General features: G+C 45.5%; 1 protein-coding gene across 3 annotated transcripts in view; it reads left to right on the top strand.

The window, feature by feature from the left end:
• The window catches only part of LOC144149243 (tRNA methyltransferase 10 homolog B-like), a 41,030-nt gene extending 16,873 nt beyond the window's left edge, over positions 1-24,157 (top strand). For all 3 annotated transcript variants that reach the window (XM_077680807.1, XM_077680791.1, XM_077680800.1), the window contains exons 7-11: positions 2,679-2,831; positions 6,196-6,348; positions 9,673-9,787; positions 17,327-17,434; positions 23,958-24,157. In XM_077680807.1, the coding sequence (XP_077536933.1) occupies positions 2,679-2,831; positions 6,196-6,348; positions 9,673-9,787; positions 17,327-17,434; positions 23,958-23,962 (534 nt within the window). In that variant the 3' untranslated portion in view covers positions 23,963-24,157. The remainder of the gene's footprint in view (positions 1-2,678; positions 2,832-6,195; positions 6,349-9,672; positions 9,788-17,326; positions 17,435-23,957) is intronic.
• The last annotated feature ends 325 nt before the right edge of the window (positions 24,158-24,482 follow it).

The following is a 24,482-nucleotide window of genomic DNA, read 5'->3' as shown; positions in this document are numbered from 1 at the left end:
ATCCCCGCTCATCATACGGACACAAGATAGTAGATTATTCTTTGTGACCCTGAGGTACACTCGTCAAAATTTTTTGGGGACACGATTTGAATGATAAAAGTTGATTTTTCTGCTACCTGGTGGCTAAGCTCCTGCTACACGTATAGTGATGATGCTCGAAAGCATGATGTTTCGCTTACGAGTATAAATCAAGCATTGAGCCATCAGGCAGCAGAGAAATTAACTTTGATACTTGAAATCGTGTTCTGGAAACTTCTGACTCCAGGTGAACATGCAATGCTATCCATATGCATGCCACAAGCACTTAGTGGACACTTTCAGTGCTGTCTCCAGTGCCTGGATTTTTTCTTCATTTAGTGCAACCAAATTGAATAACTCAACACAATAGGGATTTGCATATGTAAAGTGGGGTGCTAATATTTATATTTTTTTGGCCCCACTCTCTTTGGGCATGAAAACATTGTCACAAAAATAGTTACCCCTATTGGAGTTCTCTTTGTTCTGTAAAGGAGTGATCCTGCTCGACATTCATCCTTCTCCACTTTGATGTTTCTTCATAGTTTACCTGTTCTTCTCCAATGATATTGCTCTGTGTTTTTATATGTCAGTAAAAGTGCAAAGCGGTTAGGATAGAAAATACAAAGTGGGATAATGTATTTACTTTCATGATTTATACACAGATTTTGAGCTTGCAGGGAAGAAAAACATTTCTTGAAATGTCATGAAAATTGATATTCACATGGCTGATTAGCACAGTGTTAAGCCCGTGTCATTGCCTTTTAATTAACATGTGTCAGTGCAGCATCCCACCCATGAGTGGCCACCAATCAGCGTCCATCTCATCTGTCTCCCTCTTAGCCACCTGCTTTCTATAAACACATTAAAAAGGTTTTCCTGAAAACTATCTTTATTAAATGCTTCCATGTGTGCTCAAACTAATGCTTTTGTAGCATAAGCTACACTGGCCGAGGTTGAGCAGTTTCGCGTGGACCTTGAAGGGCCGTGCTGCGCAAGCGCGAGGAGCATTGGATTGGATTGGATTGGATTGGATTGGAAATCTAATCCAATTGGAGTTCGGGTGTGTAGAGAATTGGGTCTGCACATTCGCCGGTCTGCACATTCCAGAGGAGTGACTTTATAGCCGCGGCAGACGCACTGGCGCCGGTGCGTGCCCAGCTGTGCGCCCCCGTTGAGCAGTAGCCAAGTCTGGCGCGGCACCGGAGTTGCTTGATAGCCATTTAGCGTGGCTCCTGGAGAGCTGTGGTGCGCGTGCGCGAGGAGCTGTGACCGGACCGGACCGGACTGGAAATCGTTTTAGCGCGGGATAATCAGCTAATCCTAGACAACCAGGAAACCTAAGAATAACCAGCTGAATTTTAGCGCACGCGACGCATATACTGGCATAGAGCTAAGCCACTGCTAATTTTTTTTTGCTTCAAGTAATTAGCTAATGGGGAAGAAATAACTTTTAGATAGCCAATTTATTTTTGCAATTGTGAAGTTGCAAAGTGTTGCAAAAGAAGCACCCAGAGTGGCAGTTTTGGCAGAGATTTTGCTTGCAGGGGAGATTTCTCCGTGCTTTGAATAAGGTGCACCAAATTTAAACAACCAGCTGCTTGAAGGAGAAATGGGTTGGAAAAACACAAGTCCCCCTTTGCACTTAATCTGAATATTTTCCAAATAAGTGGTCTTCGCCCTGCACACCACTTTTAGAGGTTATGTGCAGTCACTGACCGTGCTTGCTCGCAGCTGCAATTACGCGCTGTGCAAATGTTTCGATGTTTTCAGCATTTTCGTTATTGCATCACAGAATTTCATCCAGCATTTCACACCTCCGTGAAGCCTCCATTATGTTTCATTAACATTACAACATGCACCTCACTACTCCTAGAGCCGAATCTCGGCGTGCCAGTTTGCAGAACAGCTCAAAGGAGGAAATGTGATAACTTGTTCTCAGCATGCATGAACAACAGTGATAAAACTGAGATAGCATTTTGAGGCTGATCTGAAAGCATTCCACCAAAATAACAGGCAGTATGTAACCAAGGTCTAGGAGTGCTTCTGCTCCATAGTCTAGTTGTAGCTGTAATAAATTAAACATATCTTAGCCTCTTCAAAGGGAAGTGAATCTAGCCTTTTTGAAATGCGATTTTTGTTTTGTTATTTACTTGTGAAATTCTTGAATTCTGATCTAGATGGAGGTCCTGACAGAGGGAAGTTGTTTTTTATGGGGCGACTGATTTCACTCCATTAAGTTTCTCCTGTGCCCTGCAGTGTAAGCTGTGCCTTGTTTCAAGACTGCTGCCTGTCACGTATCTTATTTACCACTGTGGTGTAATAGGAAAACTTGGGCGGGCAAAATAAGAGGAAGGAGTTGCGTCTGTGCAAGTGACGGTGCCTTCAAAACAGGTCATCATTTCCTTGTCCATTATGCCTACCGCACTATGAATAAAGCAAAGCATTGAAGATGTAGCAGAAGCAAAAAAAAAAAAAAAAACTGAAGCCTGAAAAAGAAAGTGTAGCAGTCAGTGTTGCATTGTGCTAGGAAACAAAATGGCTCGCAGTGTAATGGCAAAATTTTTAGGTAAGAAAAATTGTTTTGGCATAAGTATGGTGCATCCGTTATTTTCAGCGTTGTCCTATGCTGTGTTTTACCTCAAACAATCACCTTTTTGCAGGAGCTAAACAAGCTGTCATCGCAACTACGTAGGCTGTATGGCTCTAACCGCCATAGTTCCACACCACTTAAGCTGTACTTCACACATTTCCCATCGTCTTGTCGGCTGTACCAAATCTGTGTTGAGAAACATCAGGGATTTGAAAGATATTCGGTGAGTAGACTTCTTTGTTGCCCTGAATTTGCCCCCAAGCTTGTGCTGTGTGCGAGGAAGAAAACGGAGGGGGGATGGGGCCGGTATGAACACACGGCTCATGCTTAGCGTGAAGAAAACAAGGACAGGACACAGAAGGCACTTTGCAGCCAGCCAACCATAGCTGCTCAACAGTAATGACAATTGAGTGTAAAGTGGCATATTCAATGTGCTAATTGCACTGAAGAGGTGCTGCATGGGATTCCACTATCGTCTGGCACCTAAGCGAACATTGGCTGAGAATGGGGTACAGTGCAGAAAGGTAGCAATGGACACATAGCAACTGAGTGCCACGAATGCACATAAAAGCTGCCGCATTTACGTAATTTCTGAGCTTTCTTGATGTTCCAATTACCCGTATCACAGTACTTCCAAGTAGCCCCCACAACAGGTTGTTCAAGCAACATGACAGCTGGGAACGTGTCGATGTGTTGTGACTTTTCTTGCAGTGGCAGATAGAGTGACCATCTTAGGAGAAAGGGAAAGGAAAAATTCTTAATTGAAGTGCATAGCCAGGGGCTTGGGGATGACATGCACTGTCAACTTCACAAAGCTAGCTTTGAAAGTTCTTGAAAGGGCCAGTCGGAAAATGTTAGGAAAAAGTTGAGAAATCTTCAAATAGATCACTTTTTTTAGGGAACTTGACTTTTGTGTTTTGTGCATAACAAATAGTTCAAATGTGCAATATTTTGGGAAAGGAAAATTTGTGAATAAAATAAATTCGAAAATTTTTGAACTTCGCTGAGAGCAAACCAGGATATATGTAACTGTTAGTGAAAACGCTTAGTGGCAGTCCCCTTCCATGCAGGTGGAGGGTTTTATTATCCCATGAGCATCCCAGCTCTCTGTGTGCATGCTGAGCTGCCACATAGTGTATATACAGACATCAGGTGCATTGCCTACGGTACGTAGCGCACATGTACGTAAATGGAATGATAGTGGAGGGAATTTATCCCGTAGTATTCAGTGGCAGCTTATGCAGTATAAATGTGCTCTCCGCCAACTAGCAGTGGACTCTGCAATCAGGGGCTTCTTCTTTTTTCCTTTTATCTGTTTATGTGGTCTTTGGAGGGCCAGTATCAAGAAGTTCGACACTTCCAACTTCATAAGTTGTTTTTCTTAGGAGAAGGTTTCACCTTTGTAGGCCTCCTGGTTGTAGTGGCTATCCTTTGTGTGCATAGTATATACTTTCAATGCCTAATTACAATTCAGTTCCACTGTATTGTACTCTGCTGTGCTTTGGAAACTCCGTCTAGTACATGGAGCAAGAACTTTTCAGCAGGGGGAACTTGCCATTTTCTTGTGGATACAGTAATGTCAGTGCACTGTAGCTGCTGGAGAGGAGGCTGTCAATGTTTCAGTAGCCAAGGCACCTGGTTTCCTCTCACTTGGTCTGTGCTTCTTTGTGCGCCCAACTGGTTCAGCTGGAGTCAAGCGCATTCTGGTCACTGGTTGCATGTGGAGCGAAACTTGGGGAGTACAGGTGTTATTATAAGAAGATGATATCTACCCAATCTCGAATCCGGATGTGTCGAACTCCATGGGGATCGCGAAATAGTTTTATATATCGGTGATTCAAAATATGAAAGGTGCCCATCTGAAGCGCTCACCTGATAACTCCGCACATCACTGAGAGCTTCCCAAGATCGTGGCAAGCCGTCGCTAACTTATTTGTTCATCAAAACATGGAAAATGCGAAACACAGCACAGTGACCACCGCGCTTCATTTAGCATGAAAAAAGTCCAAGAGCTTGGCTTGCTCCATCCTCGGTGTCATGTATTCCTCAAATTGTCGTCAGGCTTATTTATTGACTCCGTCAAATGAGAAAATTCAGTACCGGCCCTTGCGCCACAACAGTGGCGAATCACACTGAATGCTGACACAAGTTCAGCTGCGGTAGGCTGTTAGGAGTGTCGTCAGGCTCACCAGTAGGGTCTGCTTTTTCAGTGTTTGGCAATGTCTGCCACGCACTTTGTTGCGATTCGCCGCAGCCTGCTCGTCGTGATCAGCACTTCCCAACTCGCGTGCTGTTGCGCCGTCTGGGATGGAGCATGGCAATGCTGACAGCTCTCTAAATTCACTCTTGATGCACCCAAAGCTGTTGTCTTCAGTGTCTGAACACCTCTTGTCTGGGGTCACCATGAAGCAGCTTGGTGAACCAGTTGCAGGAACGCACATACAGCATGCTCCAGAACGGCTGGATAGTGCTGCCTTCGCCTTTATGTCAACTTTGTTGCATAGTCTTGCGCTAAAAAGGGCTGTAAGAAATTTTGCGTGAAATTTTGAATGCCTCTGCAACCAACAACCTCTTTTTACGGCCTCCACCCGTAGAGTGATGTTTGTCTTCGTCGCTAAACTATTCTGACACTTTTTTGCAACCATGGTTCCGAAACGGGTGACAAGGCGCCACAAACAAAACAAATGCACACCATGCCACGCAGGTTTCCCTGCACCAGCAGAGCCTTTGGTTGGTTCCTTCTATTTCTTTATTGCCTTTCGAATGCAATCACTCCCCGCGTTCTTGTTACCATGTAGCTGTCCCCCATGCTGGCACTGTGAGCAGGAGTCGGAGGCCACTCAAGCGACGCAACACTGCCTCCCTCTCGTCAAGCACAGCAGCGTGCATGAGGAGTCATTGCCAGAGCCTCATCAGGAGAAGCACACTTGCAAGGGCACTTGGGGTGCGGCGTTTGATATATCATACACGCATACAGCAGCACTATACTTTTGCATGGGATTGCAAAGGAGATGTTTAGACTGTGCAATATATGCAGCAATTCTATATATCCGGGTTTTGATATATCCGGGATCAACTGTAGCTCGCACGATGTCCATCTTTGTCGTCATGTCATCGGCCATGTTCGTTTTTGTGTTGCATTATCTAATCGCCCGCTTGTGGTTGTGTTGATGACTTTTTTCACTTAGACATGTTTCTGCTCTGTGATCTAGTATCAAAGGAGAAGCAGCCCCTGTGTAGTGGTTTTCATGGTCAACTGTTATTGTATTCCAGGTTGGCTGCTGTAGGGCAGGTGTGAGAAGCAAAATGCAAAGCTTTGTGAGCTGACGTGTTCTTTCTGTGAGAGTTTAAAAAAAATGTCATGTTTCTTTTCAGGTTCATCAGACAGATAGTTCGAAGACATTATTCATTGAACTTTCAGTGTAAACATATTTAGCTACATTCTTGTAAAAAAAAATAATGTACTCTGGCATGTCGTTTCCTTGACTCATCTAATTTTGAAGCATTAGCTGTACATATAATTCTGAACTTGTTTGTTGCGTTTATTGTTGCTCTCTTTGACGTTACGATTTCTTTTTTTTCTAAAGGTGGAAATGAGGTCAGAAAGTCATGTCAAGCTGTTCCCCAAGGAGTCGTTGCTTTATTTAAGTCCAGATGCTCCAGATGCTCTGCCCACTACGCCCCTAAGTGCCGACACAGTCTATATTATTGGTGGCCTGGTTGACGAGACTGTACATAAGGTACTTGTGGCACCATTCCTTTTCCATTTATTGTGCATATGTGTACATTTAGGTAGTACAATGTACTTATATGGATCTTGGTGGACTAGGGAAGGGTTCCCTCATGTGCATGCGTAGCATCACAACAGTGAACTTTGACAGGGTAGGGCAGATGGTGTAACTACACATTTCGTGTAAACTTTTTCTCTCTCTCCCCCCCCCCCTTTCCCTCCACATACACACCACAATCCTCTGCAGTTCTTCTCTTTCATGCCTAAACTTTAAGCTAAAGCTTTAGGTGATAATACAATAGAATGTGAGTTTGTAAAATGTATATAAAAGTTTAAAAACGTACCGTTTTCCTGTCGGTAGAAGAAAAAGTGTTCAAACCCTACTCTGGCTCTACTACCCTGTTTCTAGTAAAGGCACAGCGAGAGTGCTGGCACCTTTGGTATGATAGTTGGCTACTCTGCGAAGTAAGAGACAAGGTATAACAGCCTTTTGGGAGCCTAGAAATCACAAAACATTGTCCTGACCCTGTGAAATGGGTGCTAACAGGCTTTTTTTATTATAGTGCTTTTGGCGTATTAGTTTAAGTGTGTGGGGTGTTTGGCAAATGGCACACTGATTTGTTTCCTCAAACATGACGTGGTGTGTAAGAACATGGCTCTGTACAGATGTATGCAGTGACCGGTTATCCAAACACTGATACACTCTTTTATCATTTATATTATGATTTGTATACGATTTCCTGGGGCTGTTGGTGACAAGCAGCAAAAACAAATAAGGAACTGAACACACTTCACGCCTCACTGACGAGGTACAAACAGGTGGGGAGCTCTGATACGTTCTACTGCATTTCCTGGCCAGACCCGTTAGCTGACAGTGTGCGCCTCTTTCTCAGAGTAGCCCTTTCCGTTTTGGTTCTACATGCTCATAAGTTAGGAAACGAAGCCCAGCCTTATTGGCAGTTCACACCACACTTCACCGGTCCTGTACGTATACGGTGCAGCTGTGCTTGGCCAATTAGTCCCAGAGGCTGACAGTTGCGGGTTTCACGTGCCAGCCTAATCCTTTGCTCGCTGAGACACTAGTGGCAGAGGCCCACTGGTGGCAGGCATGACATAGGTTGACAAAGTGAGCAACCTGCATTTCTCCAGTCCCGGGTCACGCAAGATCAAAAAAAGATCAGGGCAATGGTGGCCATGCACACTGCTCTTTACAGAAAAGCTGTTTACCTCTAGGCCCTGTATGCATCCCTGCATGCATTCCTAAGGGGGGCACCCGAGCTAAGGAATGTCCGTGAACATAATGTGGCTGTGCGCAGGAATTTGGGTAAAAAGAGAGGGCGTGGTGTGGCAGCAGCCGAGGCATGGGAGAGGGTGGAGAGAGCGTGGCGTCGGTGCTACATTGGAGCCGTGAAAAGAGGGAAAGGGCATGGGCAACATGAGTGACATGAAAAGGAGAGAAGAGAGGTCGTGGCGGGAAACGTGGCACAGCCGCTCCTGCCGCCAATCACGTGGACATCGCGGGCCAGCAAGATGCAGCAGTTGCATGCGCTCCTTTGGACTATGTCCTGGTCAGTCGTATTTTGTTTCATAAATGTATGCAACTCCATGACACCAAAACAGATTTGCTGAGTAATCCGCTGCCCTAAGAAGGGCTTGGCCCGCCAATTCTTTTGCACCCAAGCAGCTGGGCAGCTTGCACTGTCATGCAAATGCGAGGGCAGTGATGCTGCCATGTGCAAGAAAAAAACCTGCAGTTTGCTTCATGAGGTGTATGGCTTATGGGATGTATGAGACTATGTTGTTCTGCTTTAGGTCCTATGGGGGCCAGATGGTCCACTGTAGTGAAAATTTCGACCTCTTAAGAACCCTATTTTTGTATAGTCTGACTAAAAAGACTGGACCTCGTAAGAACCCTATTTTTGTATAGTCTGACTAAAAAGACTGCGAGTTATGACATGTGACAGATAAATATGCACCTGCACGCCTGAAGCGGGCAGGTGCTTGAACCCTTCGTGAGTGAGGTCTCGAATTTTGTAAAGAACGTTGATGGCCGTAGAATTGGGCGAGAAGGTCCTGTTCAGTTCCCGTGAAGCGACATGGGAGTCAGTGATGACACGGAACTTGTTGGTGGTGATAAATGAGGTCGCACTTTGTGTGGTCCAAATAGCGCCGAGGATTCCGAAAAGTTCGACTTCATCAGTGAGACCATATGTGTTTGTTGTGTTGCGAGAGCCGTTGGGCAGGTCCAGGCAACCGCTGCTGTTGTGCCGTTCATGGCTGCGTCGGTGAAAATGTCTATTTCATCCGAAGCTTTGTCGTTGGTGAGAGTGCAAACATATTGTTCCCGCACGGCGCGGTTACGGCGAGAAATGGGTCGGCGTCTGAGGTAGCCCAGGGCGGGTCGCTCCGAGGGTGGAATAGCAGGTGGAAAAGTTTCAGCATTAAAAGTACTATTTAATGTGTCCCACTTCAAAATAGATTGTCCTTGAGGTACATATTCAAGGTGCTTCTGAAAGCGGAGCGTTGTCTCCTTTACCAGGTTAGTGACGGGAGGAAGCGAAACTGCTTCCGACAGTACATCTTTTGGTATGGAGTGGAAGCCCCGTGATGGTACGGATTAGATGTCTATTGAGTATGTTCAGCTCGTTTAAAGGGACACTGAAGTGAATTTGTCAAGCTCCCGTTTTTGCTTGCACTGCGTAGACTGGCTCAAATTAACACACTTTTCATCATTTATCCGGTTGATAAGTCGGTAATTATTTTATAAAGCGCAAAAGAAGAAAAACTACCATTCACAGTTTGCGGCGGCCACACCAACTAAAGGCTGTGACGACGGGAGGAAATTCACCGTGATTGGACGATGTCTAAGATTAGCATTCAAACAAGTTTCGGTTTCGGTTCTGTAAAACAACATGCTTGACATTTGACGGCATCGTTGGATGGGCATTCTCGATATCTCAGTAATCGTCGTACCGCGCTTCTGCCATGTTGTCGGCTGTAAAATGCATAAGACAAGCCTCCCAGGATGGCTTGGAATCGTAGCAATCACTAGCCGAGGCCTACACAGTGGATGAACGCCCTCCGCGTCCCCGCAGATGCTCAAATGCCATGCGCTTTTCCTCCATATATGGAGCTTGCCTCACTCAGTACAGTTTTGCACATTTCGTAAGATGCCTGGACTTTCTGAGCTCATAATTAGCCAGCAGCAGCGTGTGTACTTGAGCCAAATCAGTGAATTGTTTCTTACAGTCACTGGATGCATTGGTCAGGCTAAGTATTTTTGTATTTGTCTAGGTCTATAGCTTTGCTTATGTGATGTGTGTATTTTTTGCAGAACATTAGCCTGAGCAGTGCACGTGCTGAGGGCATCCAATGTAAGCAGCTGCCCATAGATGAACTGATGGAACGGAGTGGGGGAACAGGTTGCAAGATCCTCACTGTCAACCAGGGTAAGTTTTCATACAAGGTGGCTTAGGTACTGAGGGAGGCCTTTCCATCAGTCTTTTTTCATCTTGTACAGATGTTCTTGCCATTTAGATATAGACACCCCCCCTCCTTTCTTCTTTTTTCTGAGCAAAGTGCAAGAAATTGGGCTCTTCTTTACTTGGTCAGCAAAGTTTTACTTCAATTTTAGCGTGGGGATGTAGAGTGGTGTGGGGAATGTAGAGTATTAACTCCCTTGCAAAAGAAGGTGTCAAGCCAAGATCTGATCGCGATGTTTCCTGCATTTTACGAAGCGGAACAGTTCACAGCAATTTTGTTCGTACCAAAGTTATAAGCGGCTAAAATCACACTTTAGAGACTCGTCTCCGTGCCGTGTGATCAGCTACTCCTGCAGCTTTTCTGGCTTCACGCTTTGATAAAAAAGTGTCTGTTCGCATTCTGCGGCCTCACGAGGGGCGTTCCAACCTTTGAGGGCCTTCTAAAGAGAAATCTACATTCCTAATTTTTTATATTAGCAATGTTTTACGGATTAGGTGCTAGCACAGCTACGCCGGTAGCGAAGACCCTCTAAAAAAAGCGCCTTTGCAGCTGTAACTTCTCTTTTAGCAAAAAACAAAGAGCAGGGTAACAAAACAAAGAGCCTTCATGGTGTTACGATCGCCGTAGCTGACCCAGTGCCGGGCGGGTACAACGGAGAGGGTGCATTGATCTCCCAATGGTAACTACAGAGAAAATCTCACTGCCTCGCCTCGACGGGTGAAGGCAACGCAAGTTTGGCGCACTCCTACAAAAAATACTTCAAAAATGCGTCCGCCGAGTGATCGTCTGGTCGTAAAAGTTGAAAAACAAAACGGAAGCGAACACGCAGCTTGTGTATGTGACTAATAAAACGTTCATTCCTTGATTTTGCTCCGCATTTGTACACAACGATAGTTAAGTGTCTCTCTCTCTCTCTCCCCCCCCCCCCCCCCCCTCCCCCCATGTCTTGTGAAATAGCAGTGCATTTAAAATCTAGTTGGTCTGGTGAGTCCTACCTCGCTTGCGTTTAGACGAACATCTTTAGCATTTCCGAAGCCGCACTGGGTTTCTTCATTCCCACACGAGCTATTCTGTTTCTTCTGGACTTGCAGACCATTTATTTTTCCGCGGTTTCATTAACTTTCCTTGATTCTTGCTATAAGGCCGTGATTCTTGCTATAGGCATGAGTGGGTACATATTAATTTAACGATGCGAAGCCTTGGAATATACTTCACATCTTTGTGTGGCTTATATTTCCATAAAAGACACAAGTTATTGTCAGGCATTGGGTAATTACATCCCCGAATCATATTTTTTTACGGTGTATATATTCAAAACATATATTCAATGCCGCATTCGTTGTCGGCGCGGCAAAATGAAACACACCTCTTACTGTGCCAGTATCAGATCTAAACGGAGCGACAAATAGAATTCACGTGTGTTGACGTATTCGGAGGTGAAAGTGGTGTTATGCTGCTGCCGTCGACGACGCCTGTAAGAGCGGCCAAGAGCGCATAGATTTGCGTTCTCGGATAGCTGTTGTCGGCGTTCGAGCATTCTACCAAGACGCAGCTGTTGTTTGAAGTGCCCGAAACGTACTATTTGCTTACAGATGTCACCATAACAAGTTGTTGAGGGCGCGGAAAGGCAAAAAGAAGCAAAAGACAAGCAAAACACTGCATGAGCCCCTATCAGACACAGCGCTCCTCCCATAAAGGTTGAGGAGAAGCGGCGGCGGGCGGCGCAGGGATCGTGAAGCTCGAGGCATATAAGCGGTACCGCACTATAAACAAAAGATGCGCGAATGTAACCACATCGCAACGTACCTCTCAAGTCATTCTTTGTTTATCATTACTTAAACGCACGGCACTTAAAAACAGAGGTGCGATCTTTATTTCATCGTTTTTTTTTTTTTTTTTTTTTTTAAATCGGCCGCTGCTGCAGGCCCTTACAAACCACAAGCACGGTCGTACAAACAGCTAGCGTGGCTTTAACTTTCTTAATATTGGTGTTTTGGGGGAGCACAGCTGAGTTTCTTAGCGTCTATTACCGGACGCCGCACGACATCATGAATGCGAGAGGGATTTCTTTCTTTTTTTTTGCCCCACCTTGCATTCGCGATGCCAAAGGCGGTTGCTTATCAGCACAACGTACAGGTAGGGGAAATTTCCAGCGTCGCCGCTCGCTATCTCTAGATGTTCGAAAAGGAGGGGGCTCGCTTTTTTTTTTTTAGTTGTGTCAAGCAAGGGAAGTTGTGGCTATCACGCGAGTGCAAGCGGAACACGCGAACTAAAGGGTGCCTTTTTTTTTCTTTTTGTAGCGAAGTTAGAGGAGGGCAGGGAGCATGCGCTGCGTCAGATGACTGATTCCGTCTTTTTTCTTCATTCTCGCGACCCTAAAACGATGCCCCAGCTTGGCTGGTCGATCGGCGGATCCGCCACAAAACCGCACTATAAACAGTATTGTGCTTCCGCCAAAGGCAGTTTAAGCGGTATGCCTGGGCATTGACTTCTATGGGAGGCATACCGATGGTCACAAAAACCCGCGTTATATCTGGTCCCGCACTATGAGCAGCTACGTTATAAGTGGTCTACACTGTACTACCGAAATATATGGCTCGAGCTTCGTGACGGCTGCACTGCCTGCCGCCGCTTCTCCGCTGCTAATAGGGGCTCATGCAATGTTATGGTTCTCTTTCTCATCTTTTTGCCTTTCTACACCCTAGACAACTTGTTATGGTTATGCCTGTAAGCGAGTAGTACGCTTAGGGCACTTGAAAAAACAGCTGGGGCTTGGTAGAGCGCTCGAATGCCAACGACAGCTATCCGGGGACGTGGTTCTGCGCGCTTCCTGATCGCTCCTATGGGCATCAGCGACGGCAGCAGCATATCCCCACTGTCACCTCCGTACACATCAGGGTCAAGTAAATGCTATTGTCGCTCATTTAGACATGATACTGGCACAGTGAGAGGTGGGTTTTGTTTTGCAGTGCATACGACGTATGCGGCATTGTTTCGAATATATACGTCGTAGAAAAATATGATTCGGGGATGTGATTACCCAGTACCAAGACAATAACTTGTGCCTTTTAAGAGAATATAGGCCACGCACAAATGTTAGGCATAGTGCAAGGCTCTGCATCGTTAAAGGAGCCATGAAGAGAAAACTCAAGTTTAGTTCATTCAAAAAATTGTCTCGTTAGAATCATACTGACACCACTTTTAACGTAAACTTCGCTCAAATAAGCTTCATAATTAGGAAAAACGGGAATGGTCATGCGACCCACCAGCTCATTTCCCGCAACAGAACCTATGTCGTCACATGGGCTAAGCTCTGCGATTGGCGGAGGCTGGCAGAAGCAGACGCAAATTAGGTAGAACTTACAAACTAGACGAACGAGCGATTTGCGCTTAAATTTAGGGCACATTCTTTACAAAGCAATAAGAATGATGGGACAAACCGTGGAAGTTACGAAAGCACATGTAAACATAGAAGTACTGATGCGTTCTGCTGTTCGTACTGCGCACAGCATGCCTGGTTTCGCTGCACAGCACTACGGGGCTTGGAGTTGTCTCAGACGACACTGGCCGATTGACGCAAGCAACGGTGTCTTACGTGACCCCATTTGTCGAGCGACCACTGTTTCAGGGAACGAATATTTTCTCCCAGAACAAAAACAAGCCAGGTTTAAATGCGGGCAAAAACAAACCAAACGCTTGCCACGGTATGGTGGCGCCATCTAGGCTACAGAACGTAAAAAAACGCGGGAACACACCAACACCGCTGTTCAGGGTGGAGACAACCTTCGAACGGTCCCGTGCCGCCGCAATTGGGCCAACGGGCTCAGCGCGTTTTTCTTTTCGTTTCCCACGAGACCTAGCAACGCGAAACAGACAATATGATTCAAACTTCTTCAGTAAACCGCGTTGCGGCGATAATTTTAGCGCGGTTTTGACACAATGACTTGCTTCGGCGGCGAGCGAGCAACCAAAAATGGCGGCGCCAGCGTATACGTGTCTCTACCCTGTACGGCGGATGCGTGAATGAAGGTACTCTAAGCTGCAGAGCGGTCGGTTTCAGTGATGTCACTTGGGACCACGAAAACGCACGATTGAGCGGGAAAATGAAAATTTTAACCTAAATTGTTTAATTTCTCAGTGAATAAAGCACCGTTTGTATCCGGACAAGCGCTGGGGGCACTATAAAACACGAAATCTTTCGAATAAAACCAACTTGCATTTTCTCTTCATGGCTCCTTTAAATATGTGCACACTCTCACGCCTTATAGCAAGAACCAAGGAAAGTTAATGAAAACACAGAATAATAAATGGTCTGCAACTTGGGAAGAAACAGTATAGCTCGTCTGGGAATGAAACAACCCAGTGCAGCTTTGGAAATACTAAAGACGTTCGTTTAACGCTAAGGCAGGTAGGACCCACCAGGCACAAATAGGTAGATGCGAAATGCACTGCTATTTCACAGGACATGAAAAGGGGGGCGGGGGAATGCTTAACTGTTGTTGTGTCTGAATGCGGAATGAAATCAAGGAATGAACGTTTTAGTAATCACATGCACAAGCTGCACGTTCGCTTTCTTTTTGTTTTTCGACTTCAACGAACAGCTGATCACTTGGCGGACACATTTTTTTGAAATGCAGGGTAGGCAGTTCACAAGGGATAAATAGTGCCGTTGGTAGAGTGTGTTATCTGATAAGGCCTTCCGATCTTAGTTTGTGCTAGTTTTTGCAGGCTTCCTGTGTAATATGGTGATGTTTCGAAGAAGTGTTTAGTTGCGAACATAGTTTACTTTGTAAACCCATCGCCGGACTGCTCGCGGAAGATATATGTAGCAGATGATGAATGTTTGCTGAACCTCAGGACAAGACGACCCAGCGTGAAATTATTTGCCTTGTGCTGATCCCCGGCAATAATTTTGTATTATCCACCATACTTCTTTTGTAGGATGTTAGTGAAATTTATGCCACATTGTTTTTTCAGAGTAGTTACCAATATCCGAAGTATGGTATTGGCAAGCGTAACTGGCGTGCTGTCAGGTATGAGGGCTCCGCTAGATTATATAAGTGCACAAAACCGATTTACATCATAGTGTATAGCCGTACCATGATCATCTGAGGAAACGCTGGTTACGGAGACACTGTTACTAAATTTCAGGGCAATCAGCGACTACAATCACCTTCATGCATATGCCGGTTTCGCGACGGTGGTCTGTGGCACCCACCTGGCACTCACACAAACGTTTACACTCTCATAAAGACACCACATTTGTGAACAGAGTGGCGGCTCCGAATTAATATGTATTTCGAGTGCATACAAGGGGCAAATTTTAGCCACGAATGTGCCCCAAAAGCAGCGGCGACAGTGGGGGGCGTCTCGCAGCTGCTTTCGAAACGGGCTGCTTGGGGGACTTCAGTGGTGGCCCTACTGGCAGCGCTCGAGGCATATACTTCTGCCTTGCGAGATTTAAAGACACAATACAGATTATGGAGTTTAACGCTCCGAAGCTACACCTGGGCTATGAGGTACTCCGTAGTGGAGGGTTCAGGATTAATTTTGACCGCCCGGGGAAACATCAACACACGAACGTTTTTGCTTTTTGCCTCCATCAGAAAAGGCAGCCACTGCAGCCAGGATCGAACCCGTGTCCTGGGGCTCAGCAGCATAACGTCTTAGCCACTGAGCCGTTGCGGCGGGTTTAAAGATACAATGCAAGGTGTTAGGAACGTTCAGTGATAGCAAGAGTCGAATAGACAATGGATTTTTTACATCTCGACATTTTTTTATTTGCAAATTGCCATGTTTTAAATTATGCATGACACTTGTGGCAGGCGCTCTAGAAGCAAGTTTTTTTTTTCATTTGCGCATTGTGAAGCAATAAGAGCCAACCAATGAATAGTTGGCATTTTACAAAAGCTTTTTAGGCTTTCTTTTTCTTTGTTTTTGCGTGCGAATTGAAAGTGATTTGCAAAATATGGGAAAATCAGGTCATTTACAGGTCTGTGTTAAAAGGATGTACGACATTGAAGGTCATATCTGGGCACTGTAAATAATTCTCTTTGTAATCGGTATTGTCAAATGTGTAATGGGCATATATTTACATTTTGCTTGTTCGATAGTGGTTAGTACAGTGGAACTCTGCTGATGCGTCCCCCGGACTTATGACGACCCGCTTTTTACGACGGATCTTCGCGGTCCTGGCAAACTCCCCATAGAAACAATGCATTAAAAACCCCGATAACGTGACGCTCAGGAGCACGCAGTCCGCTTCATACGACGGATTCTGGCGCGGATAAACCGCGTTTTTCCTATATTTCGCACCGCTTCGCCACCTCATTCCGACCTTCTTTATTATGAACCCCCTTTGACGCTGCTTGATGTGCAAAGGTCCGCAGGCGGGCCAGACCACTTGCTGAACAGACGCAAGCAAACGGGCGGGTACTCGTGAGTGGGAGTTAACCTGCGACAACCCCACGTGGTAACAGTGCGCCAACTCGCCAACCGCGAGAAGTCGAAGTTCAGGTGGCAGGTGGGCCGTGAATTTGAAGCTTCCTTCGAGCCGCCGACGAATGCGAAAACACATACGACGCAACCCCACGGCGATGAACGAACAGCCGCTTTACCCGCCCGCTCGATCCAAGTTTCTTCCTTTCACGACACTCTATGGGCCGTATTCTGAGTCCCTCCTCCACTCCATTTGCCCCCTCCACTTGGCTGAAGGGAGGATTCCGCAATGCTTATGCACGGGGAAATCAATTTCAAGGATCTCCTCCACTGGAGGCTCCAGTGGAGGAAGGATTCAGAATACCAGGGTATGTCTCAAATCACGCTCCTCCACAGGAAGGGTGGAGACTGTTGGCCTGTTGGCGTCGGCCTGTTGGCACCGCCATTTTGGGTCACTCGCTGGCCGCCGCAGCAAGTCACTGTAGCAACCGCGCTATAATTTTCTCCACAACACGGTTTACTCGCAAAGTTTGAATCATCTTATCTATATCGCATTACTTGATCTTGTGGGAAAAGAAAACAGCTATGTATTGGGCACTTGACCATACATCGATAAATGTCGTTTTTTTTTTTTATTATTATTAACTCCGCCTTGTACTATCGTTCGTTTTGCATGGCCTTGGCAGTTTCACACTCGCCTTTTCTCCTCTCAATATCCTCGACCACTACCGCGTCGGCCTTATCTCGCGCGCGCAAGACGCTGGGCCGGCGGGTTAACTGGATGCCATGAAAGGGAGGGGGGCACAACATAGGGGTTGCTTTTTTTTTAAACTTGGTATTTCAGCTAGAGGTTCGAAAATCATGCGAGAACGCATTAAATATAGTAGTTTAAATAAGTTCTTAGCCCACCTGTCGCATGAGACCGTCTACTAGGCCGGAATTTACCGGCACCCCGCTCGTACGATACCCCGATCATACGACGCTTTCTGGCAGTCTCTTGAAAGGCGTATTATCGGGATTCCACTGTATATTCATTGGAGCTGTGTCCTTTTGTGCTCTTTTTGTAGTGTTTGACATCTTATTGGGCGTACATGAGACACAAGGTGACTGGGCTGACTCCATGGCCAAGGTGATACCAAAAAGGACGGGTCTTCGAAGAAAACAAATCCTTTCTAGTAAGTCCATCATTGCACAGCTTTTTGCTAACCAATACGTCATTATTCATCTCGTATTATGCTGTAAATGAACTCAATTTTGTGCACTCAGTGTTTTGGACATTGAGTGAAAGCTGAAATTTAGGAGGTTTTAACCAATACTATGCTTAGTGAGGTGAGTCAGGTGAAGCCATAGTACTTAGTGAAATTTGCGGTGCTACAGAGAGCTGACAATGCTGGGTAGCTCGCGTGGGAGAGCAAAAGCACTCACGAAAACCACCAAGAGGGTTCTGCTGAACAGGAGTCCGTCCCGCTGGCATGTCACCATATGCGACTTCGGTCAAGGGGAGCTGAGGAATGGTTGCACTGCATGTGGGAAAATTCCTAGTAATGCAGCAGCCACCTACGACTGATGCATAAATAGATTCAGCCGCACGTGCTAGTGAGGTGAATGGGGTCCATAGGATTGTCACAAGTTCTACTCTTGCTGCCACCGTTCTTATAGTGCTTCTCTTTTGAACACGTAGCCTTTTATTTTAGCCTTTGCTATAATGATGAGTGCACGCATGTCACAGTTTGCAATATCTTGCTGAGGGACATGCGAACAGTGGCAAGAAGGGAGCTGTTTGATGTTACAGTTTTATTAGTAGCAGGGTGTGACACATTCCAGAACATGAATAATTTTTGGGAAACTAATAGTGTATAAGAGGCAAAGAAAAAAAAACAAAATAAATGTACCTTGAAAATGTGCGTAGTTGGTTGTGTTAATCAAATACGAATGTAAACTTGGATGGCCAAAAAGCCTTAAAGGGACACTGAAGTGAATTTGTCAAGCTCCTGTTTTTGCTTGCACTGCGTCGACTGGCTCAAATAAATACACTTTTCATCGTTTATCTGGTCGATAAGGCAGTATTTGTTTGATAAAGCCCGAAAGAAGAAAAGCTATCATGCGCGCAACTAAAGCAGTGACGTCCATACAAAGTGCTACGTGATTGGACGATGTCCAAGATTAGAATTCAAACCAGTTTTGGTTTCAGTTCTGTGGAACAGCATGCTTGGTATCCGACGTTATCGTTGGCTAGGCATTCTTGATATCTCAGTAATCGCATACCTGCCAACTCTTCCGGATTTTTCGTAAAATGTATGAATTTCAACCCGTCTTACGATTTTACAAATCTTGTGTGAAATTTTTCCGGATTTTTGAAAACAAAAAGGGAGGGATAATCTATTAAAGGGGTCGTGAAGAGAAAATGCATTTGTCTTTGCTTAATTTTGTCTGCTTGAACAGCCTTTTAAGAACATACATCCCAAATATTTTCACAATTCATTGCTTCTGGAATTTAGGAGGCGCCGTTGAAATTCTCGTTTTGAGGCGCATCGCAAGCGACCATGCGCGCGCCGTCGGTCGGCAGTGCAACTAGAATGACGTCACGTCAAGTACATTCGAGAGTTCAATGCCGTTCAATGTTCTTTGTGTATAATGTTCTGCAAAGCTGCAAACCCGATATTTTAAAAATAATGCATCCTTTATTCGTTGCCAAAAAACAGTTTTCTATCCACGTGAGCGGTGTCGTGACCGCTTCAGTTGTCTGGCAACCATTGTAGCAGAACTCAGACCTACTGGGTGTTTGTACAGTTTGTAGCCAGTTTCCCTGCTGAATGTCCCGTTCTTTTGGCGAATTCCCTTCGGAATCTTACCTTTTTTGTATGAAATGGCCCACGACTGCTCAAGCAAAAAAAAAAAAAAGGGGGGGCCTCATGTGCGATTTGATTGTGCGACCTCCGGGCCAGCCCAACGTTACGGCCAGCCTAGTCGGACACTTTATCCACTACACTATCGACGTGAGAAGCGTGCGCGGCGAAAAACTGCTGCATAAAAGCCTCTTTGAATTTGTAACCCAGAAGTCTGTCGTGTTTTCACAAATTCTGATCAACCCAGAGCTTTAACCACCAACTTACTGTTGAGCGCTTCTGCAGTGAGCCAAAGCGGAGCGTATACAATCCACGAAACAGTGTTAACAGCATTGTTTATTGCAGGAAACAGGAAAGCAATCATTGAACTGCGTGATGTTGGGACTCGGCTACTCGGCACTGTATCGCTGCTTCTCGCTAGTTATTTTTGCGCTTGATGAGTGAATGATGGATGGGTTTTAAGTTCCGACTACTTGAAGTTCCTTCGATAAACGTGTTTACGTAATACGCGTTCAGTCATTTTAAGCGTTCAGTCATTTATCGTCCGGTCAGAAGTTTCACGTTCGCGCAACTCACATTACAGGCTACGGGAGACAGACATCGGCAAACTTGTGCAAGAATATTGGCTAGCCAAACGACAGTTTAGACTCGTGCAAAACAGCGTAAACAGTTTACGAATGCCCAGTTTAGAATAAACGCGGTTACTTCTGCCTGCGCTACTCGCCGGCGTTGTTGACTGAAAGTTCAACCATGTTGATCAGTTGTATCAGAGATCAGGCATCTCCCGATCAGTTGCTGGGCGAGTTTCATCATGGCGCCGATGTTGTAGCTTTATCTGACCCTTTGCAAGCCTGCTGTATGCCGACATATTGTGCAGACGACGGAGAACTATGATTCGCTTCTTACTGACTTGCTGAAACGTCACTTCACGAGTTGAGGAGGAAAGCCCTGGTGAAACCGTAACTGCATTTGTTTACCTATTTGCCGATATCGGGCAACGAAATGGGTATGCATTGTTTTTTCATCAAGGTTCCACTGTTATAAGCGCACACACAACACAGTTTTTTTGAAAATCTCTTCACGACCCCTTTAAAACAGCACTGTGGTACCTTGCGCCGCCACTAGAGGGAAATACATGGTGTTGTTATCATTATCAGCATAAGCTGCGACTTCTGTCGTCTTCTCAAGTTGGGCTACACATCCTTAACTAGAGCTGGCTACCACCTCGGCAAGCTGGTTTATAGCATGTTGTTTGCGGTCCTGTTAGGACTTCCATGTTCACGTCACTCTTTGTATCACTGCGCCGTCTGATGCAGTATGACCTGTGGCACAACCACGGTAGTTGCTTTGCAGTGGCCCAACGCGGCGGCTCAGTGGCTAAGGTTTTGTGGTGCTGAGCTTAAAGACGCGGGTTCGATTCCAGCCGCAGTGGCCGCTTTCCTGATGGAGGCAAAAAGCGAAAACGCCCGTGTGTTCGAGATTTCGGCACACGTTAAAGATCCCCAAGTGGTCAAAATTAATTTGGAGCCCTCCACTACGGCGTGCCTTATTGCCTGCGTAGCGTCACCGCGTCAAACTTCACTATCAATCAATAAATCATCAGCCTCGCAGTGCAATGGTGGGCTAGAAGCCACAACATTACTACCAAGTGTTTTTGAAATCGTACGCGTCAGAAGTTGCTCCTCCTGCCCAGTGGAGTAGTTGCTCATAACTGTTGAAGACTGACGGTTTTTCACGTATGGTTGGGAAAATGTGACAATGCTTGCCACAGAACGTTAATCCTTTTAAACTTAAAAATTAAAGTGTGCTGCCCTCCCCCCGGTCTGCAGTTCTTACGAATTTTTAAGTCACCATGTTGACAGGTATGGTAATCTGCATACCACACTTCTGCCATGTTCTCGGCGGTAAAATGCATCAGATTAGCCTACCAGCATGGCCTGGAATCGTAACAGTCACTAGCCGAGGCATACGCAGTGGATGAACGCCCTCCGCTTCACTGTAGATGCTCAAATGCGATGCGCATTTTCCCCCACCTTAGGAGCTTGTCTGGCTCGTGCCTGTATTGTAAGAGGCGTGTTCGCACCAGGCCAAGGGTCGGCTGATTAGGGACTGTGCTCGTAAGCAGTCGGTACTTATGGCAACACCATGCCAAAGAGAACTAACCAGCGCATCGGTGTCAGTCTGCACGCGTTCTGCAAACTCGCTTGTGGAGCAATGAATATTACAGCCCAAAAATGGTGAATTCAGTATAGAAAACACTGCCCAACTACAACAAATCACAAATCAACTTTAAAAAAAAAAATGCTCCATCACGGATTCGAACTTGCGAATTGCAAAACAATCCACCTAGTGCTCCAGACCACTAAGCCATAATTATGTCAGCGTTGCAGGGGGGGGTGTAGGTAATATACAGTATGTAATGTATTGCCAGTTTACATTTTTATTTAGTTTTGTCATCCCAAGCAGCTTAGATGCCTATTTATTGGATAGCGCTCGTGTAGTAAGCGTCCCCCAAATTTCCACAAATATCTCGTCTCTAGCGACTGCATTCATTAAGCGTAAAAGCATTCACAGATGTGTATTCATGCTCCTGACCGCTTTGCTAGTTCACCCAGCACAAAAAGGGCTTCCTACACCGTGGTTTTTACGCTGTATGATAAAACCTTCGGCTGATTTTAATTCCTTAGTACCTATATTAACTTCGCTGACTCTTCTCCGGCTTCAGTTGGCCTTTGATTTTTCTACTAGCATACCAGTCAGCGAAGCGTCGCATGTGTGCTTGTGTGGAGCGACTTTGACGTAGAGCTTGATACAGTCTACAAACTAAAGGCGCATTCTTCCAGGCACAAATGTGTCGTGGCTTAGTTTAAAGTGAGCGAACGAATTGCGACAACCCACCAGCGGCCGGCCGACTGAACGCTTGGCCGACTGATTCTCTCGGAGGTTCGGTGAGCCATGCAGTAGCACAGTCAAGCCAAGCCATCTTGTTTTGACGTCATATGAAACGTCATAGGAAATTGGTACGCAGGACGCAGAGAGGAGGACAGCGTTTCCGAATCGATTTTTCTACTGAACAAAGTCGCGTAAACAGAGCGAGAGTGGACAAAACATGGCCTGGAGACTTCAGACTTCAATTTGTGCTATATTCGGAAACAAGCTAAGAATGGCAATAGCTCATCTACGGTATCACTCCGCCTAAGTGACGTACTTAGACGATAACGGGTGCACACTTTTATTAAGTTCAAAAAATCACTGGAACGGCTCGTGGTATGTTCAAAATATTCCCATTAACGCATTACTTGCGCTGCACGGAGTAACATCCGGCTGCGGTGATGAGGTACAGCGGCAACTTCTGTTGCAGTTCTTAACTTGTACCCAAGTATAGTAATCCCGCAGTGTTTACAAATCACTCCAGTTTCCCTTTAAGGTTACACATGCGAGCGTGAGAAAACAAACAGGAAATTTATAAGTTAAGCTTTGGGTTCACAAAAGGCATAGATGTTCGCATTGTGCTGCCGACCAATCATTGTGTTTAAATGTAGACACCGCCTCGATGAATCATCTAACCAGACAATGCTGTTGCACAAGCTGTGGTACATCAATTGAACTGCAGTAACAGAAACCGTGAATGTCCTCTTGATGCTGGCTGGTACGGTATATGTTCTGTGCACTCGCAGAACAACAACAAAAAACAAGGCTCAACGTTCTAGCTACGTTGTGCAGGGCAGAAAGCGAGGCATGGTGGTGCACATCTAGGACCATAATGGCACATGTGCTTCTCAGGAATAGCTGTGACGTCAGTTTTGCGACTCTGGCAAAATATTTCTGAAATTTGCGAAAATTATGCTGAAAGCCGTGCAAAACTTGCCCTTCTGCCTGAACTAGAATGAAATGCGCAGCGTTTGTCATGGTAGAGCTTTAGCTAGAGCATAGTATCTAAAAAGCCATGGATATGCTTTATACTTGATAACAACTTTCATTCTGAAGTATCTAGAACTGAATAAGAAGGATGATAGCTTTACCTTCCACGCCACTGATGAAGCAGCCGATAGAGCAATTCTGTGGTGAAGTGTTGTTCGCATGGAAACAGAGAATGAGCTTACCTTTCTTGCGCATTGTGTACTCACGATTGGAGAGTCTCCCTCAAAGCTGAAAAGACGCGATCAGTGAAGAATCATGGCCTGAAATTAGTAACGTAAGAAGTACGAAATTATGCTTAGTATGGAAATGAGGATGGTAATGTTGCCAGGCTTGCTTAATTTTTTTTTCTAAATTTTGGGTGTTTTACGCACTGATGCTACACCTGTACTATGAGACATGCCGTAATGGAGGCTTTGGATTACAGTAGCCGACCGATTTTTCGGGCCTGGAGGTGACCAGAAAACAGGCCGAATAAAAGAGCAGTCCGAAAAATCTGTGAGTTATTACTGCTATGTGACAACTGGCAGTTCCTCGGGAAAGTCTGGAATATCCAGCAAGTCCAAATTTTTGTAGCCCGAAAGAACGATCGGCTACTGTAATTTTGACCACCTGTGGATCTTTGATGCGTGCCGCAATCTCGATGGATAGGCGTTTTTGTTTTTCCCCTCCATCAGAAAAATGGCCGCTGCAGCCGGGATTTAACCCGCGTCCTTGAGCTCAGCAGCATGCCTTAGCCACTGAGCACCTGTGGCAGATTGTTTTTTAACAATTGATAGTGTGAGGCTTAAAAAAAGGAGAGAAAAAAGTTTGCGTGGCTAGCTTAGCAATTAAAAAAATCAGCTTAAAAAACGAGAAACAAAGGATTGCATGCTGTACTCTCATTTTGTAGTCAGTGAGGCCTAAAACATTTGCCTTTCTTTTTTTATTTCAGGCTAAAATCGTCGCACGGAAAATGAAGAATTGTAGGCAGAGCATTTTTTGGTGCATCTTTGAGGAAAATTTTTTCAGTGCCCAACAAAAATTTCCCAAATTGGTGGCATCTTATCCGGCATACATGCCAATCTTAATTACAGGAAAACCCACAAAAAACTGTCTGTTCAATAATAAAGACGCAATGTGTGTGTTTCTGTGCACTGTGGTGTTCTGGTGATCAATGGTAGTATTGTAGCCCATAGCTTCTGCTGCACCATTTCACAAGATAGGTACAAGTGCTGGCGGAAACTTTTTTGAAAGCACGGTGTCCACTGTGTGGTCTGGTGCCACGTGCATGAATTTGAGGACCTTCTAGTTGGATTCCTTTCCGTTTGTGGCTTTGTTGTACTGCAGATTACATCAAGTTTTTTTTTTTTGTGTGTGTTCTTGTAGTTGTGCTAACATTTTAGGGCTGAGCTGCTTTTAGGAGTATGGGGCTGATGCGCACAAGTGCTAGAAGCTCATGTTGGTGGGATTTGGGGGT

The sequence above is a fragment of the Haemaphysalis longicornis genome, unplaced genomic scaffold (genome assembly GCF_048455015.1).
Source record: "Haemaphysalis longicornis isolate Haplotype H1 unplaced genomic scaffold, Haemaphysalis longicornis Haplotype H1 scaffold_1, whole genome shotgun sequence".
Classification (NCBI taxonomy): domain Eukaryota; kingdom Metazoa; phylum Arthropoda; class Arachnida; order Ixodida; family Ixodidae; genus Haemaphysalis; species Haemaphysalis longicornis.
Note: the sequence above shows the minus strand (reverse complement) of the source record. Positions and strands in the feature narration are given on the sequence as shown.